Below are 18,929 nucleotides of genomic sequence, written 5' to 3'. Positions count from 1 at the left end.
AAAAAATTGGCGTCCAAAAATACAGATTTCCAATTGTTATGAAAACTTGAAATCGACCCTAATTAATCGGTCATTCCAATTAATCGGTCGACCTCTACATGACACTGAAACAAAATGTACCCACGGGAACAATAAAGTCAGTAACTAAGTAAGTAAGTAAGGGTGATGGTTTTAATGCTCACACATGCACATTCACATACTCAGAATGGGCTAACCCTTTCTTCAACCCAGCATTACGCTCACACACACACACACACACACACACACACATAGAAGTGTACTTTAAAATTGGCATTGCCATTTTAAGGTACTGTAAAACCTCTATTAAACACTGAGTCTCAGATCGTTGCATGTCCTTTTTAATAGCCGGGCATCGGCACAAATTTCAGCTTATAAATGCCTAAAGGAATTGTTTATATTTCTGTAAATTAGTAGGCACTCTTATCCAGAAAAATGTTCTGTACACTTTCATACTGGCCTCCCATGGGAATCGAACCCACAACCCTGGTGCCACAATCGCAATGCTCTACCAACTGAGCTACATTTGGAGTTGAGGTTACCACAGTGCTGATATTCCCACTGTCATCTGCATGAAACATAAATAAAACTATTCTGTCATCGTTGCTAGCCATAGTGCCACCAAAAGGAAAACACAACATCAAATTCAAGCTCTCCATGGTGAGGAAGCACAAAATAGGCTGGGTGTATGATACTGTATGCAGCCTCTGCAAGTCTGATCTGCAATGGATTTGTTATTATAATCTTTATACTGGTCATACTGGTCACAATAAATAGTGTGGTAATCTTTTTCAAAATGATTAAGCAAAAGAAGCCTGTCTCTAATAAGCGCTAATGTTGTTTCGTTTAATACCGGAGCTTCGAGTCACGCGTCGAAAACGCTAAGGAACTAACTTCGAAGCAGTGTGCCGATGCGTGTATCAGTTGAGCAGAAGTACGTCATCAATGATGTCCGAAGCTTCGTTTGATCACATGCTTTTTCAGACCGTGTGTTGCAAAATGGGAGATTCCATTGATTTCGCTGCGGTTCCCGTGCTTTCTTCGAATCTATGCTGCTTTCAAACTTCAATCTCTCATACAAAATTAAAGCATCATACAAAATTCCATAGATTCCATTTTTGAAAAATAGTAAACTTGAATACAAAAAAGGGACGCATGATATATATAAGATCTGGTATTCCAACTGATTATAGGCTACTGAAGCGAACGACTTATCATTGCGCCACGGAGTTTTGATGAAAACAGTTGTGAAGAAAAAAAATTATTGATCTGATAATCATACACATTTTTGCTGACCATCAGATGTCACTAATGTGCATTGTGAACAGACAATGAAGCTCAAGAGTAATCAATTATTTTTCGCCACACATTGGTGAAATCACCGAAGCCTTCAGAAAGCCTCGGGTTCCCATCACTAACATTCGTTGGTTGTGTTCAGTGATTGAAGCAAATAACACCCGGGCTAATATTTGAAGTTTTATGACAGTACATTTTCTTATTATTTTTATGTTTGAAAAAAGCTAATATTGGAGCTGGAGTCTTGAACCAAATCTTGTTGTTTATATATTGTGGCCACTAGATAACGGTCATGTAGCTTAAAGCCATTTACAAACTAGGGAAACCAATTTACAAACCAATACAATGCTCTGATCATTGGCTGATCGCTTCCATCCCATAGTAATCTCCACCCAGTTCACTACTTTAAAATGTCTATGCAAAAATGTGTTATTTCTATGTAATGATCTACATACCTCTCTATGACACGCACTCGCACACACAAGAGAGTGAGATGTCTACAGTCACAGATGTCTACAATGTACAGCATATTTTACATGCTTATTGATGGAAACACTGTCCTGTTTCACTATTCTTTTGTCCTATTTGACATCAAGAATTGTAGTACATAAACTCCAGGGTATGTAAAATCATATGTAATTAGGGGTTTGAGATTAGTGCCTGGAATTTGAATGAGTTTAGATATAGTTAGGCATCTCTCAGAAGACGTCTACATTACAGAGAGATGGATGTTGCCTTGGTTCCTGCTAAGAACATACCTAAAGAGGCCGAATGCTTGATAGTACACACACATGCACTTGCGCATGCCGGCACGCACGCACGCAAACACACACACGCACGCTAACAGAAACATACAGACGCAGAAACATGAGCCAGCATTAGTTCTGCAGTCTGAAATGTCATGGTTCAATGGTGTGTGGGCACACAGTGAGAGAGAGAGAGAAGGGAGGAGTAGGGAGAGAAAGTGTGTGTAGAAGGGTGGACAGATAGTGAAGGAAGCATGGTGAGAGAGAGAAAATAAATGATAGAAAATTAATTTCCCAAATGATGGATGTCACCACTTCTCCCACACTCTGATCACACACACACACACACACACACACACACACACACACACACACACACACACACACACACACACACACACACACACAGGTCAGCAACACCAAGCCTCAGAGGACTGGAAAGCTTCCCTCCTGCTTTCTTCTCTCCTCTCCCTGCCAGTTGTAAGCTGAATGAAGCCCGTGAGCTGTGAGTTCTAAGAGGATCAATAGGTTTAACTCACTGTACACAGGAGGAGCAGGCACACACATAACAGGGTCAGGACATCCCACTGACTGACTGCCTGTGAGGGTGGGAGGGAGGGAGTGAGAGAGTGAGAGAGCGATAGGGAGAGCAGGGACAATAGCGCAGCGCTCCACTCATTTTCTTCCCCCTTTCCCTTCCAACCCCGGGAGCTCATGGGGACAGGCAAGATCTAGACATAGCGAAAGAGAGGGAGATAGAGATAGACAGAGAAAGAGGGAGAGAGAAAGAGAGAGTGTGACATGCCCTGTCACGCCAGTGTCGACTGCTCCCGTGCCGACCGTCTTCCCTGTCTGTCAGGAAAAGGAATGTTTTCCGGAGAGATGAATCCCTGAACCCGTTCACCATGAGGATGTGGGACAGCGATTTCCAGATCCTCGCCGGAAGAATCCCTCGGAAAAAAGAGCAGCCGCCTGAGAAGCTAGTAGCTGATCCTGTGTGGACTCCTGGGTCACAGTGCTGAGGACTCTCTTCCATTCACACCGCTGAAGCATTACAGCACTGCTTTCTTGTTTTGCTCGTTGTCATATTTGGTGGATTTTGTTAATAGTTGTGTTTACCCTGCATTTGTTTTGAGGATTTGTTATGCTCCAAACTACTTTTTTTAATCCAAGCTGGGGTGGCCTTGCATTATGTAGTCCATTCATATTCCAGCTGCTGACAACATGACTCCATAAAGGCTGACCTTGTGCCCAACACTGGAATGACTAAGTGGACCTCCAGTGTCATTACTATGGTATAGAGCACAGAGCAGTCTAAGGGGCAGGCAGGCATGATGTTGTTTTGGGAGTGGTCACAGTGTGTGGAGGGCAGTGTGTGTAGATAGTCTTAAAGGTTAGAGGGAAGATTCATCACGCGGCTTCATGAAGCCTGGACTCTGCCACGGGGCGAGGGAGAGGACTATGATGCACCTCAGCAACTTCCCTTTCAGGAGGCACTCATGGATTTGGTGAGTTTGTGCGTCTGTGTGCGTGTGTGTGCGCGCCTGTGTCCAACATGGCGGCAACCGTTGTGGACATGAGTTCTGTTCTCCTGCATGTTCTCCTGTGTCCTATGTGTTCCCGCTGGTCTGTACCATTCCAGGATGGTTAGAAACCCCGACAGGCAGCCCAGTTCTACTCTGGGAGATTTATTGTTCAATGGGCCAGACATTTCCTGCCATTTTCTCCCACATAAGCCTGTGGAGGCTTATGGAGCTAGCTAGCCATGGCTCCCCTGCTTTGGATTCCCCCTCTGCACTTTTCATCAGCCACTTAAATAGAGGCTCCTTTTGGGATGTGGCTTTGTCGGGGCCATGACAAGATTCCTTGCTGATTGCTATTTTCAAATGGTTTGTTATTAGAGCTAGTCATATAACAGTGACTCAATGTTTGGACCATAAGGGTCTCTGTCAGATTATTGACCCATACCTCAACGCTCCTGCTTCCTTCCTGTCCAGTATTAACATGCTGTACAGTCTTCAACACAAACAGGCTTCTGCTTTTCTTTGTGCAATGACAGAAGTGTTCTGGAGAGTGAGCTCAAACGATGGCTGTAGCACATGCTGTGCAGATTCATACTGTAGACATCATTTTTGCTTCTCTATGTGTGCACAGCCAAGCATTGTCTCAGGTCAGGAAAACTCCATACAAGACAATGGAATAATAATATAGCACATTTTTCTCAATCAATTTAGAGCGAACACATGTATTCGGTATAGATGGCCGACGTGGGAATAAAACCTCTATTGTCAGCTGTTGAGTTTCTCTAGGTCAGGTCACATGGTTAGGAAAATATGTACAGTAGTTCCAACTCATTGTTTACTTGATCAGTATTAGATTAGAGGCAGTGGAGGGATGCCACTAGACTGTGACCTTTAGAGAGGCCAAACCAGAGACTGTGGCTGTCTGAGGGAACAGCTGACAGACAGACAGCGGTCAGGAGGAATGTTCCTATCTAATCCAGTAGTAGCTACTTGAAGAGAAACAAACTAGCTCTCTCTCTCTCCTTCTCTCTCACTTTCTCTCTCTCTTTCGCTAAAACACACACATGCTCAGCATTGCCGCAAGTTATCCTTTGATATCGCTAGCTAAAGTCACACTTCAAACTTGAAGTTGATTACTTTTGTCATTCAGACGTGACATCATAGGGTTGCTGAGAAAGTATTTACCATGACATGCTACAATTTGTGAGGGCAACTTTGAAAGAGTTGACCTTGTCTGAAAGACTGTGTTGCAGATGCTTAAGGGTACCTCAAGATTTGAAAATACCAAGCCAGAAATGATAGTAAAATATTTAATTGTTTAAGGCTGTTCTTCCAGGAGGTGCTATCTAATCCTCATCCTCAAAGCCATGGCAGTACAGTAAGTAGGGGGATGTATAGTAGTGTACATGTAGGTGTGGGTCGTAACACCCTCAGGCCACTGCTGCCTTCTATGTTTGCATCCCAAATGGCACCGTTCTGACCCGTGGTGTAAAGTACTTAAGTAAAAATACTTTCAAATAATACTTAAGTAGTTTTTTGGGGTATCTGTACTTTACCATACTGTTGATATCTTTTCCTAAAGAAAATAATGTACTTTTTACTCCATACATTTTCCCTGACCCACAAACGTATTTGTTACATGTTGAGATGCTTAGCAGGACAGAAAAATTGTCAAATTGACACACTTGTCAAGAGAAAATGTCTGGTCATCGGCTCATCCCTACTGCCTCTGATCTGGCAGACTCACTAAACACAAATGCTTAGTTTGTAAATGATGTGTGAGGGTTGGAGTGTGCCCCTGGCTATCCTTACATTTAAAAAACTTTTACATTTGATACTTAAGTATATTTTAGCAATTACATTTACTTTCGATACTTAAGCAGATTTTAAAAACTTTTAATCAAGTAGTATTTTACTGGGTGGATTTCACTTGTACTTTTTTCATTTTTATGAAGGTATCATTACTTTTACTCAGTATGACAGTTGGTTACTTTGTCCCCCACTGCTTTTGACCAGGGTCTATAGGGCTCTGATCAGAAAAGTGCACTATGTAGGGAATAGTGTGCTGCTGTTTTGGAGGGGAGTTAAATAAGGATGCTTAAGTCTTTCATTTAGTCATGAATTGATGCTCATTATAGAGATTGAATGGTTTAGCTTTAGCAGGCTGCTCTTAATGTATGGCAATAATTTGGCATTGCCATGTTAATTGGTTAGATAATCTAAATGGGGAATCATTCCTCCTCAGAGTTTCAGTACACAAGTACCGTATATGTTCCAGTATAGTACAAATACATAGTACAGTACAGAGTTTCAGTTTAGTATAAATGTTTTATTCTTTTTCAATCATGTGTTTCCCCTTTCATGGATAGTCTCAGGGGTTTGGTGGGATATAACAGACAGATTGAGTGTCAACATGGCCACGTTGTCATGGTTGTCTGAACAAAGACTTTTTTCTCATTCCTTTAGTGATGAGCTGTCAGAACTCATTTTGACGGTGTGTCTGTTTGCTGCAGGGGGGACCGAGCACTGTTTCAGTCCCCATAGAAGAGGAATGCACCATCCATCCCCTCCGGTGTGTGTGTGTCTACAGATGAGCTTTCAGATGGATGGTGCATTATTTATCACTAGTCTTCAAACTTCTTGAGCTGGCAGCACTTTGGCACTGTTTCTCTATGGTTGTATTCGTCAATCTAGCAAGGAACACCTTTCAACCCAAATAATCTAGTACATAAAAGTATAATAAAACATATACAAATTTGATGATATCATAGTAAATTCATGACGTGAAGGAATAAGCCTTTTCATACTTTGTAAAACGTCTATATTATACTGAGCAAAAATATAAATGCAGCATGCAACAATTTCAAATATTTGACTGAGTTACAGTTCATATAAGGAAATCAGTCAATTGAAATACATTCATTAGGCCCTAATCTATGGATTTGACATGACTGGGCAGGGGTGCAGCCATGGGTGGGCCTGTGAGGGCATGGGCCCACCCACTTGGCAGCCAGACCAATCCTAATTCGTTTTTCTCCAAGAAAGGGCTTTATTACAGACAGAAATACTCCAGCAAGCGACCGTTGTTTGGTTGGCGATGTTTCTGTAGCACTCGTAATTACGGAGTTTGCAAAACAGATGGCCACTGGATTGATGTAAATAATCCTGATATCATTCTGCCAGGTAGGCATAGGCTACTTTGTAGTTAACATTGAATTGAGAAGGCTTTTGGCAAAACCTTTGTCTCTACCAGAGGAATGTTACCATTAGCATCATCGCTGATGGCACATGCACAGAGAGAGACATGGGCATTCATGTGTCATTTCAGAAAGTTGCAAGAAAATGCTAATCACATGCATTTTGTGGGCAAATGAATGAATGTTCTTATCAGTTCCATAGATTTAGTTGATTTCCTACTAAGTTCAATACATTTTGAATATTGTTGAATTCCATTATAATGTCTGTATTCCGTGATTCTGTCTGATTTTATAGGGCCCTAGGGAATAATGGCCATAATGCGTTGTGTCAGCCTCCAGCATACAAAAAAGCTTTGGACTTCCATACAAAATGACTTCTTTACTTATTTTAGGTTAAGGAAGTTTGTACAGTAGGCATCATTCTTTATCACACAGCTATATAAGTTGTATGTATAGATCCGTGTGCTAGAGACGAATACAACGAGTGGTCTGTCTTCGCTCTGCTGTGTAACAGAGCGTTTACGCTATACAAGCAGCACTCACCTAGCCATGCTATCCTCACCTTCATGTGGGTGCTAACAAGCTAGCATGCAAGCTGGGTAGTGTTACGTATCAACAGCTATTGCCAGCCAGTAGCGGTTGGAATCTATGGTGAGCTTCAAATGGTCACTCGCATCGCAATATCACAGAGGATGTGTATAAAGTCCCACCCTGTTCAGCTCCCTCGCCCATTCATCCTACATAGCTCAACGGTCCCCCACTCACTCCACTTTTCTCGCATTCATTCTATTGAAAGTGAATGGGTTCCGACTTTTAACCGTGTGATGTGGTTGTGTAGTGTGAATGCACTGTATGGGCTGCTGGGGAGCAGACATTTTCTAAGCACCACCCATAGAACATAGAATGCCCACCCAAATCACACCCTGACCAAACCAAAATAGAGAGATAAAAAGCTCTAAGGTCAGGGCGTGACACCCACGTATAATAATGATACACATGTTATTTTATACTGTCACGTTGTATAAAAGATTGGAGACAGGCGCAGGAATACGTAATAGGGGGTTTTAATACTCCACCCAAAAATATACAACATGCCATGAAAAGGCACGGGGACGAAGCCCAAAACAAACTCGTATACAAAAACACAGGGATGTAACCCAAACAAAAAAGTGAGGTTAAACCTCTAATAAAATACACGGACGAGACCCGTAATAACAATACACGGGACAAGACCCGTAATAACAAGCGTACAACAATACACGGGACGAGACCCCTAATAACAAGCGTACAACAATACACGGGACAAGACCCGTAATCACAAGCGTACAACAATACACGGGACAAGACCCGTAATCACAAGCGTACAACAATACACGGGACAAGACCCGTAATCACAAGCGTACAACAATACACGGGACAAGACCCGTAATCACAAGCGTACAACAATACACGGGACAAGACCCGTAATCACAAGCGTACAACAATACGCGGGACAAGACCCGTAATCACAAGCGTACAACAATACACGGGACAAGACCCGTAATAACAAGCGTACAACAATACACGGGACAAGACCCGTAATAACAAGCGTACAACAATACACGGGACAAGACCCGTAATCACAAGCGTACAACAATACACGGGACAAGACCCGTAATAACAAGCGTACAACAATACACGGGACAAGACCCGTAATAACAATACACGGGACAAGACCCGTAATAACAAGCGTACAACAATACACGGGACAAGACCCGTAATAACAATACACGGGACAAGACCCGTAATCACAAGCGTACAACAATACACGGGACAAGACCCGTAATAACAAGCGTACAACAATACACGGGACAAGACCCGTAATCACAAGCGTACAACAATACACGGGACAAGACCCGTAATAACAAGCGTACAACAATACACGGGACAAGACCCGTAATAACAATACACGGGACAAGACCCGTAATAACAAGCGTACAACAATACACGGGACAAGACCCGTAATCACAAGCGTACAACAATACACGGGACAAGACCCGTAATAACAAGCGTACAACAATACACGGGACAAGACCCGTAATCACAAGCATACAACAATACACGGGACAAGACCCGTAATAACAAGCGTACAACAATACACGGGACAAGACCCGCAATAACAAGCGTACAACAATACACGGGACAAGACCCGTAATAACAATACACGGGACAAGACCCGTAATCACAAGCGTACAACAATACACGGGACAAGACCCGTAATCACAAGCGTACAACAATACACGGGACAAGACCCGTAATAACAAGCGTACAGCAATACACGGGACAAGACCCGTAATCACAAGCGTACAACAATACACGGGACAAGACCCGTAATAACAAGCGTACAACAATACACGGGACAAGACCCGTAATAACAAGCGTACAACAATACACGGGACAAGACCCGTAATCACAAGCGTACAACAATACACGGGACAAGACCCGTAATCACAAGCGTACAACAATACACGGGACAAGACCCGTAATAACAAGCGTACAACAATACACGGGACAAGACCCGTAATCACAAGCGTACAACAATACACGGGACAAGACCCGTAATAACAAGCGTACAACAATACACGGGACAAGACCCGTAATAACAAGCGTACAACAATACACGGGACAAGACCCGTAATCACAAGCGTACAACAATACACGGGACAAGACCCGTAATCACAAGCGTACAACAATACACGGGACAAGACCCGTAATCACAAGCGTACAACAATACACGGGACAAGACCCGTAATCACAAGCGTACAACAATACACGGGACAAGACCCGTAATCACAAGCGTACAACAATACACGGGACAAGACCCGTAATAACAAGCGTACAACAATACACGGGACAAGACCCGTAATAACAAGCGTACAACAATACACGGGACAAGACCCGTAATCACAAGCGTACAACAATACACGGGACAAGACCCGTAATAACAGGCGTACAACAATACACGGGACAAGACCCGTAATAACAATACACGGGACAAGACCCGTAATAACAAGCGTACAACAATACACGGGACAAGACCCGTAATAACAATACACGGGACAAGACCCGTAATCACAAGCGTACAACAATACACGGGACAAGACCCGTAATAACAAGCGTACAACAATACACGGGACAAGACCCGTAATCACAAGCGTACAACAATACACGGGACAAGACCCGTAATAACAAGCGTACAACAATACACGGGACAAGACCCGTAATAACAATACACGGGACAAGACCCGTAATAACAAGCGTACAACAATACACGGGACAAGACCCGTAATCACAAGCGTACAACAATACACGGGACAAGACCCGTAATAACAAGCGTACAACAATACACGGGACAAGACCCGTAATCACAAGCATACAACAATACACGGGACAAGACCCGTAATAACAAGCGTACAACAATACACGGGACAAGACCCGCAATAACAAGCGTACAACAATACACGGGACAAGACCCGTAATAACAATACACGGGACAAGACCCGTAATCACAAGCGTACAACAATACACGGGACAAGACCCGTAATCACAAGCGTACAACAATACACGGGACAAGACCCGTAATAACAAGCGTACAACAATACACGGGACAAGACCCGTAATCACAAGCGTACAACAATACACGGGACAAGACCCGTAATAACAAGCGTACAACAATACACGGGACAAGACCCGTAATAACAAGCGTACAACAATACACGGGACAAGACCCGTAATCACAAGCGTACAACAATACACGGGACAAGACCCGTAATCACAAGCGTACAACAATACACGGGACAAGACCCGTAATAACAAGCGTACAACAATACACGGGACAAGACCCGTAATCACAAGCGTACAACAATACACGGGACAAGACCCGTAATAACAAGCGTACAACAATACACGGGACAAGACCCGTAATAACAAGCGTACAACAATACACGGGACAAGACCCGTAATCACAAGCGTACAACAATACACGGGGACAAGACCCGTAATAACAAGCGTACAACAATACACGGGACAAGACCCGTAATCACAAGCGTACAACAATACACGGGACAAGACCCGTAATAACAAGCGTACAACAATACACGGGACAAGACCCGTAATCACAAGCGTACAACAATACACGGGACAAGACCCGTAATAACAAGCGTACAACAATACACGGGACAAGACCCGTAATCACAAGCGTACAACAATACACGGGACAAGACCCGTAATAACAAGCGTACAACAATACACGGGACAAGACCCGTAATCACAAGCGTACAACAATACACGGGACAAGACCCGTAATAACAAGCGTACAACAATACACGGGACAAGACCCGTAATAACAAGCGTACAACAATACACGGGACAAGACCCGTAATCACAAGCGTACAACAATACACGGGACAAGACCCGTAATAACAAGCGTACAACAATACACGGGACAAGACCTGTAATCACAAGCGTACAACAATACACGGGACAAGACCCGTAATAACAAGCGTACAACAATACACGGGACAAGACCCGTAATCACAAGCGTACAACAATACACGGGACAAGACCCGTAATAACAAGCGTACAACAATACACGGGACAAGACCCGTAATCACAAGCGTACAACAATACACGGGACAAGACCCGTAATAACAAGCGTACAACAATACACGGGACAAGACCCGTAATCACAAGCGTACAACAATACACGGGACAAGACCCGTAATAACAAGCGTACAACAATACACGGGACAAGACCCGTAATAACAAGCGTACAACAATACACGGGACAAGACCCGTAATCACAAGCGTACAACAATACACGGGACAAGACCCGTAATAACAAGCGTACAACAATACACGGGACAAGACCCGTAATCACAAGCGTACAACAATACACGGGACAAGACCCGTAATAACAAGCGTACAACAATACACGGGACAAGACCCGTAATCACAAGCATACAACAATACACGGGACAAGACCCGTAATAACAAGCGTACAACAATACACGGGACAAGACCCGCAATAACAAGCGTACAACAATACACGGGACAAGACCCGTAATAACAATACACGGGACAAGACCCGTAATCACAAGCGTACAACAATACACGGGACAAGACCCGTAATCACAAGCGTACAACAATACACGGGACAAGACCCGTAATAACAAGCGTACAACAATACACGGGACAAGACCCGTAATCACAAGCGTACAACAATACACGGGACAAGACCCGTAATAACAAGCGTACAACAATACACGGGACAAGACCCGTAATAACAAGCGTACAACAATACACGGGACAAGACCCGTAATCACAAGCGTACAACAATACACGGGACAAGACCCGTAATCACAAGCGTACAACAATACACGGGACAAGACCCGTAATAACAAGCGTACAACAATACACGGGACAAGACCCGTAATCACAAGCGTACAACAATACACGGGACAAGACCCGTAATAACAAGCGTACAACAATACACGGGACAAGACCCGTAATAACAAGCGTACAACAATACACGGGACAAGACCCGTAATCACAAGCGTACAACAATACACGGGACAAGACCCGTAATAACAAGCGTACAACAATACACGGGACAAGACCTGTAATCACAAGCGTACAACAATACACGGGACAAGACCCGTAATAACAAGCGTACAACAATACACGGGACAAGACCCGTAATCACAAGCGTACAACAATACACGCAGCACGAAAGCCGAAACAACAAAGCACAGGTACTCATAAGACCAACGGATATGGGAACAATAACCGACCAAGAAAATGGTGAACAAATGGCACAATTATACAATTACTAATCAGGGGAAATGGGAACCAGGTGTGCGTGATGAAACAATTCAGTGACGCCTAGAGGCCGGTGACGTAGACCTCCGGAACTTGTGCACAGAATGAGCAACTGTACCGGGGGGATCCATGACATATACAAAAATTTAAATTTAAATTATTATATTTTAGTCAAATATTATATCTGTTTGGGCTTCTTGTGATCAATTTGCAGTGAACAAATTATTTGTAATTATGTTCTGGCCCCCGAACATACACTCAAGAAAAAATCTGACTGTGGCTGAATCTGTGGCTGAATTGATGATCCCTGCTCTAGGACAAAGTCACCAAAAATAGAAGCTCCTAACATATGTCAAGTTTTTTTGCATTCTGACTTTGAAAATGGTGTGAAATGTATCAAATAAGTTATGTAATCATATGAATAATTATTATCAGTAATTCTAGTGCCCAATTTCAGGTACTGTAGTCTTAGGAGGTTTAATAATGCACCAGCCTAATCCTTGGTAGTGTTGGGAAACCAACACTACCAAGCCACTGCTGACTGAATGACTAGAACTTCACCCCCCTCATCTTGCAATTGTTTTACGGGATTAACATGTTGCTTTAGTTTTCCTCTTTACTTATCTCTTCAACATTAATATATTCAAATTCAGTCTCGATATTCAAGGTATATTTATTTAAAGATCTCAAAGTACATGTTGCGCTCTGAATTCAAGCCAGTGTTGTTATTTTCTGAGCGTGTTGTGTTGTTAACATGTGCTCTGCGGTACAATAGACTAGAGTATGTATTTGAAAGCCCCATGGCTCCTGGTCCAGTAAGACATGAGCACAAGCAGATGCCAGACTAAATCTGCCATTTACCTCCATGACAATAAAGCCTCACCTGGCTAGAGAGAGGCTGATTGGCTGTTACACAATCCCAGTTCACCTTGGATTTGGCACTCAGCAGGCAGGCACGCACGCACGCACGCACACACACACACACACACACACACACACACACACACACACACACACACACACACACACACAAATACACACACACACACACACACACACACACACAAATACACACACACACACACACACACACACACACACACACACACACACACACACACACACACACACACACACACACACACACACAAATACACACACCTACGTAGGAGAGTGATTTTTCATCTATACTCCTCAGACCTCTAGACAGGCAGTGCTATCTTTGTCAACAGAGGACGCTCGGTTGTCTTTGTCATAAGAGGACGTTGCGTTTAGAGAAATAGTTTGCCAGTTAGATAGTCGAGACTTCACAGCTCTCATTGAAGGGATTAATGAGTGGCTTAGTGTTAGGTTGCCAGACTCCCTTTTCATTTGTCACAAACACATTTGTCGCCATAGTGATTTTTTGGGGTTGGACTTCGGAGAGCTAATTACTGTTCTTGTCTTTTTCTGCCCGATGTTCAATATTATTACATGGCTATAAATACTTGAAGACAGAGCATTAGTTTCAGGAACAGAGTTAATGTGGGAATAATAACATTGTTGTAGCTGGCACTGACAGTTTGACTCAATCTAAAGGCGTTTTCATCATGCAACGCTATTTGTCATGTCATGTTATTACCATGTTTGTGGGCTTGGGTCTGAGCACTCTAATAATGGGAATGAAATAAACATTGTATGTGGATTTCTATTTGCAGAAATATGAAATAATCTGAAATGTAACAACAGCTGCAGTGTACCTACAGTAATCATATACAGTGAATCCTAATACACTTTGATGTACTGAGCGAGGAGAGGAGAGAAGAAATGTGAGGTATATTTTTAGATACTGTACCATGGTACAGTAGGAGTTGAGATGGAGCTCTGCGCTTTATTTGCTCCCAGAGGTATTGGCACTGTGAGGCCTCAAGAATCAAGTCAAACAGGTGGTGAAACTGGATGAAATGAGCTGCTCCCTTTCTCCCCAAGAGCTCTCTTTCTCCCCATTTAGTCTTGTGCAGGATCAAATAGTATATACCCAAACTTAGAGAAAATTGCCTCACTCTCAGTTACTTTGCTGCGACCCGAGGTGGAGGTTAAGAAAATTGGCTTTTGGTGACGTCGTAGTGCTGCCAGAATCGCATCCTTCTGGAGGCAAAGCCATCACTCAGTGTACCCATAGGACCAGCAGAGACGAGAGAGAGAGAGAGAGAGAGAGAGAGAGAGAGAGAGAGAGAGAGAGAGAGAGAGAGAGAGAGAGAGAGTGTGTTGCTGACGCCTCTCCTGCAGCATCAATCTCTGTCATCCTGCCGTGCTGCTTGTGATACTCAGATCTTTATTAAGGTGGGTTATATAGAGCCAGACTGGGGGGGGGGGGGGGTCTGCTGCAGAGCTGCATGGGGGCAATATACAGCTTGTTGGAGAAGTATGTGCGTGCCTAATGCATGTGTTTCACATAGTGATGTTCCATGGAAAATGACTGTTCGTCTGGATAGGAAGAGCATCAAAGCAGCATAATACTGTGCCATTTCTAAACAATAAAATACTTTCCTTGTTACTCAACTCGCTACTCACCGTCTATACAGTAACTGTTGTTTGCACATTCACAGCTTGTTTTGTGTCTTTTGGTAGAGGAGTGTTTCATGCCGGGGAGTGAGTCAGTCAGTCAAAGCTGGCATTAGTCTTCTTACCAGATGTGAAGCTCGTCGTTCTCAGGATGTGCTGTTCTCTCTCCTTAGCCCTCTCTTTCCCTCACACACGCACACTGAATGCACTCACAAACACACACACACCTTTTCTCTCACTCTTATTTCACTCACTCTCACACACAGGTACTCAGACTCAGACACGCACGCACGCACACACTCAGAGCTTAAGTCAAAGGAGGTGCAGTGAGCCATGGCTGGAGATAATGTTCCCTTTACTCACGATAACCAGCAACAGCCAAGATCTAATGACTCATCCAGCACCCCAGATCTGCATCTTTTTTTATGTGTGTAGTGTGTGTAAGTGCGTGCACGTTCGTGTGTGTGAAAGTGAACCATGCATCACTTTGTCTGGGATCCACTGTCAGATTCAATTTTCAGTATATTTTAGGTGATATATTAAAGGTGATAGCTTTACAAAATCAAATTGTATTTTTTTAACTAGTCAGTTAAAAACAAATTCTTATTTTCAATGACGGCCTAGGAACAGTGGGTTAACTGCCTGTTCAGGGGCAAAATGACAGATTTCTACCTTGTCAGCTCAGGGATTTGAACTTGCAACCTTTAAGGTTACAAGTCCACCGCTCTAACCACTAAGCTACCCTGCTGCCCGGCTGTATTGCTCACATACACATATTTAGCAGATGTGGGTGTAGCGAAATGCTTGTCTTCCTAGCTCCAACAGTGCAGTAGTCTCTAACAATTCCCAACGATACACACAAATCTAAAAGTAAAATAAATATATAAATATTAGGATGAGCAATAATTATCGTTATCGTACGAAAAAATATATTATTTTACATATCACCCAGCCCTGCACCATAGACCATATGCACTATTTGACTGTCAGGTTGTCATTCTAATAATTTTGTCTGCAAGGCCTTTTTAAGGCATGTCCCTGTACTTACTATTGAGATGTGTGCAGCCATCCTCACACAGAAGAGAGCCACTGCGACTGCATAGCCCCAACCCTCACATCCATTTTATTGAATTCCCTCTGCTCTGTTTCCCATGTATCCCCAGTAGCAGAGGTAAGATAGAGTATTCAATCTTCTGTATCTCTCTGGAACATTTGGAACACAGCAGTCAGATCAATAAAAATGCAACCCCGGTGTCAGATCTGTCAGAGGAGAGTAGAGATGGCCGCAGGTGGTTCATGACTAAATTCACCATAAATCAGATCTATCTTTTCTCTGTGTCTGAACGGTTGAACCTCTCAGAGCAGGGGCACAGTAGGCTGGCAGGCTGGCAGCATGTCATCTAACAGCATGACACCTGCCCTCTGCCCAGAAAGGGATTGGAGATACACAAGGCAAATACAAATATGAGCACGATTAGAGATTAAGCTCCTCCTTAACCCAGCCTTACAGTAAAGGTGCTACAGCCTAGTTGTCTGGTATCTGTTCATATCATTAGTGAGTGTGAGGTCAGAGATCTGGTGCTGTGTCCATGCGTACGTCACCATTAGACCCCAACAATGGCCATCGGATCTAATCAGACAGGCCTTTCCTGCTGGAACAAAAGAAAAAACACTGAGACCGGTGGCCAATAGCAGTCACACCTCGCTCACAAAATAAACAGATGTAATGAAACAAAAGCGTTGATTTCATTGACTTTGAAAAGTCTTTGACAGTATAGACCGAGAGAAGCTGTGGAAAGTATGGCACAATATGGAATCCAACCCAAATTCATCAACATCATTAAGCATACCTACCAAGGAATGCAATTTCAAGTCCATCATGAAGGAAGTCCAACAGAAAAGTTCCAAGTCCTTAATGGCATGCGGCAGGGCTGCCTGCCCTCTCCCTTCTTCTTCCTTCTTTGCGTAAACTGGATCATAAAACAAACAACCAACAATCAAACCGGTATTCGATGGAGCCTGACCGAACAGCTAGAGGATCTAGACTTGGCTGATGATTTGGTACTATTAGCACACACTCACCAGCAGATACAGAAAAATCCCATACCCCAAAACAGCGATTCTCAACTGGTGGGTCGCAACCCAAATTTGGGACGCGGTAGGTTTTGAATGGGTCTGAGAAAAAAAAATCTAAATATATCTATATTCTTTTAATGAAAAATACTCCTGTATAAACTTAGACGACTTAAACCAGGTCGAAAGTGTGTAGAAATTATAATGAACTTATATTTTGTAACAATTTTATATTTTTTCTTCATTCACAGTATTTTCAATATAGAATTATTAGAAGCGCTATTTAGCGTATTTTTTTTGATTTTGTGGTCTCAAACCATTGAGTTTAACATTCTTTATCAAGATTATGGGCAAAATTGAATTATTGACAATGAAAAAGGTGGGACTGTCGTTGCTGGTACATTTACTATCAATATAGCATTAGACATAGTTTTCCAGATTGCATTTTGGCAACAAAAAATGGCAGTGTGAATATTAGATCGCGACTGAGACAACCTGGTTGAAATTGGGTCCCGAGGCAAAACCAGTTGAGAACCATTGCTCTAGAAACAATAGCAGCTACGTTGGACTTGAGATCAACCTCCCGAAAACCAAAATCATGAGGATCAAGAATAAAAACAACACACGCATAACCATGGAAAACAACCAACTAGAGGAGGTAGATAGATTCACCTATCTACAGTAAGTAGTGTTACGGAGGGACAGATTAAGATATCAAAGCAAGAATTAGTGAAGCAAGAACAGCATTCAACACATTGTTCTGTACGGATCTGATGCATGGAGAACCACCACTGACACACTGAACAAATCGCAAGCATTCCCCAACCACTGTCCCAGACACCTTCTGGGAGTCCACTGGCCAGATATCATCCGCAACATCAAGCTGTGGGAAACTACTAAACAAGAACCAATAGCAGAACAACTCAAGAGGAGAAAGTAGAGTTGCACAGGTCACACACTCGCAAAAGAAGAAGACCTAGAACTACCTGGAGACGAAGCACAGAGCAAGCGATTAAGGTTGTGGGTCTGACATGGCAACGCCTGGAGAGGAGGGCAAAAGACCGAAAGGGATGGAGGCGATCCATCAATAACCTATGTTCCTCAAGGAATACAAAGGCCTGAGTAAGGAAGTAATACAACAAAAAGGTGTGATTATTCTACAGGAGAACAATCCTGGGCACTGACATGGGGTTATGTGAAGTACATGAACCACACAGTTCTGAGTAGTTAGAACATTCTGGAAAATGTAAAGACATCCTATAGCCTATATCCGGTATCCTAACCAGGATTTCTGGAAAACCTGGGAATTTTTTTGGAAAGTTACAGGAATTTTGCAACCCAAGCTGAGTCAAATCAGGGCAAAGCAGAACATTCCAAACAATAGGCCTACTGGTCATCCCTCTTGTCCCAGCCCTTCAGGGTAGGTGGCTTACTTGTTTGTGAATGTAGGTAATTTGGGAACAGAATGTGAACAATGGATCGTTCAGCTGATCTGTTATACTGACGTCTGTATCGTCCGATTGTTTCTATCCGTTGGCGTTAGTGTTACATGGCTGGGCTAATCACGTTAGGATTCACCTGCAGAAAATGTTTATGAGAACAGCAACAATAGAGGCCTATTGCTTATGACGAACAAGGTGATTAGGATCAGTGTGATGGCAACAATGGACGGA

At 43.1% G+C, this 18,929-nt stretch overlaps 1 protein-coding gene across 1 annotated transcript in view; it reads left to right on the top strand.

Annotated features, from left to right (window-relative positions):
• Positions 1-2,730: 2,730 nt before the first annotated feature.
• The window catches only part of LOC110535812 (cAMP-specific 3',5'-cyclic phosphodiesterase 4D), a 100,315-nt gene continuing 84,116 nt past the window's right edge, over positions 2,731-18,929 (top strand). The window contains exon 1 of the mRNA XM_021621113.2: positions 2,731-3,568. Within this exon, the coding sequence (XP_021476788.2) occupies positions 3,483-3,568 (86 nt within the window). The 5' untranslated portion in view covers positions 2,731-3,482. The remainder of the gene's footprint in view (positions 3,569-18,929) is intronic.

The sequence above is a fragment of the Oncorhynchus mykiss genome, chromosome 11 (assembly GCF_013265735.2).
Source record: "Oncorhynchus mykiss isolate Arlee chromosome 11, USDA_OmykA_1.1, whole genome shotgun sequence".
In the NCBI taxonomy this organism is placed as follows: domain Eukaryota; kingdom Metazoa; phylum Chordata; class Actinopteri; order Salmoniformes; family Salmonidae; genus Oncorhynchus; species Oncorhynchus mykiss.
This window is presented reverse-complemented; position numbering and strand designations above follow the sequence as displayed.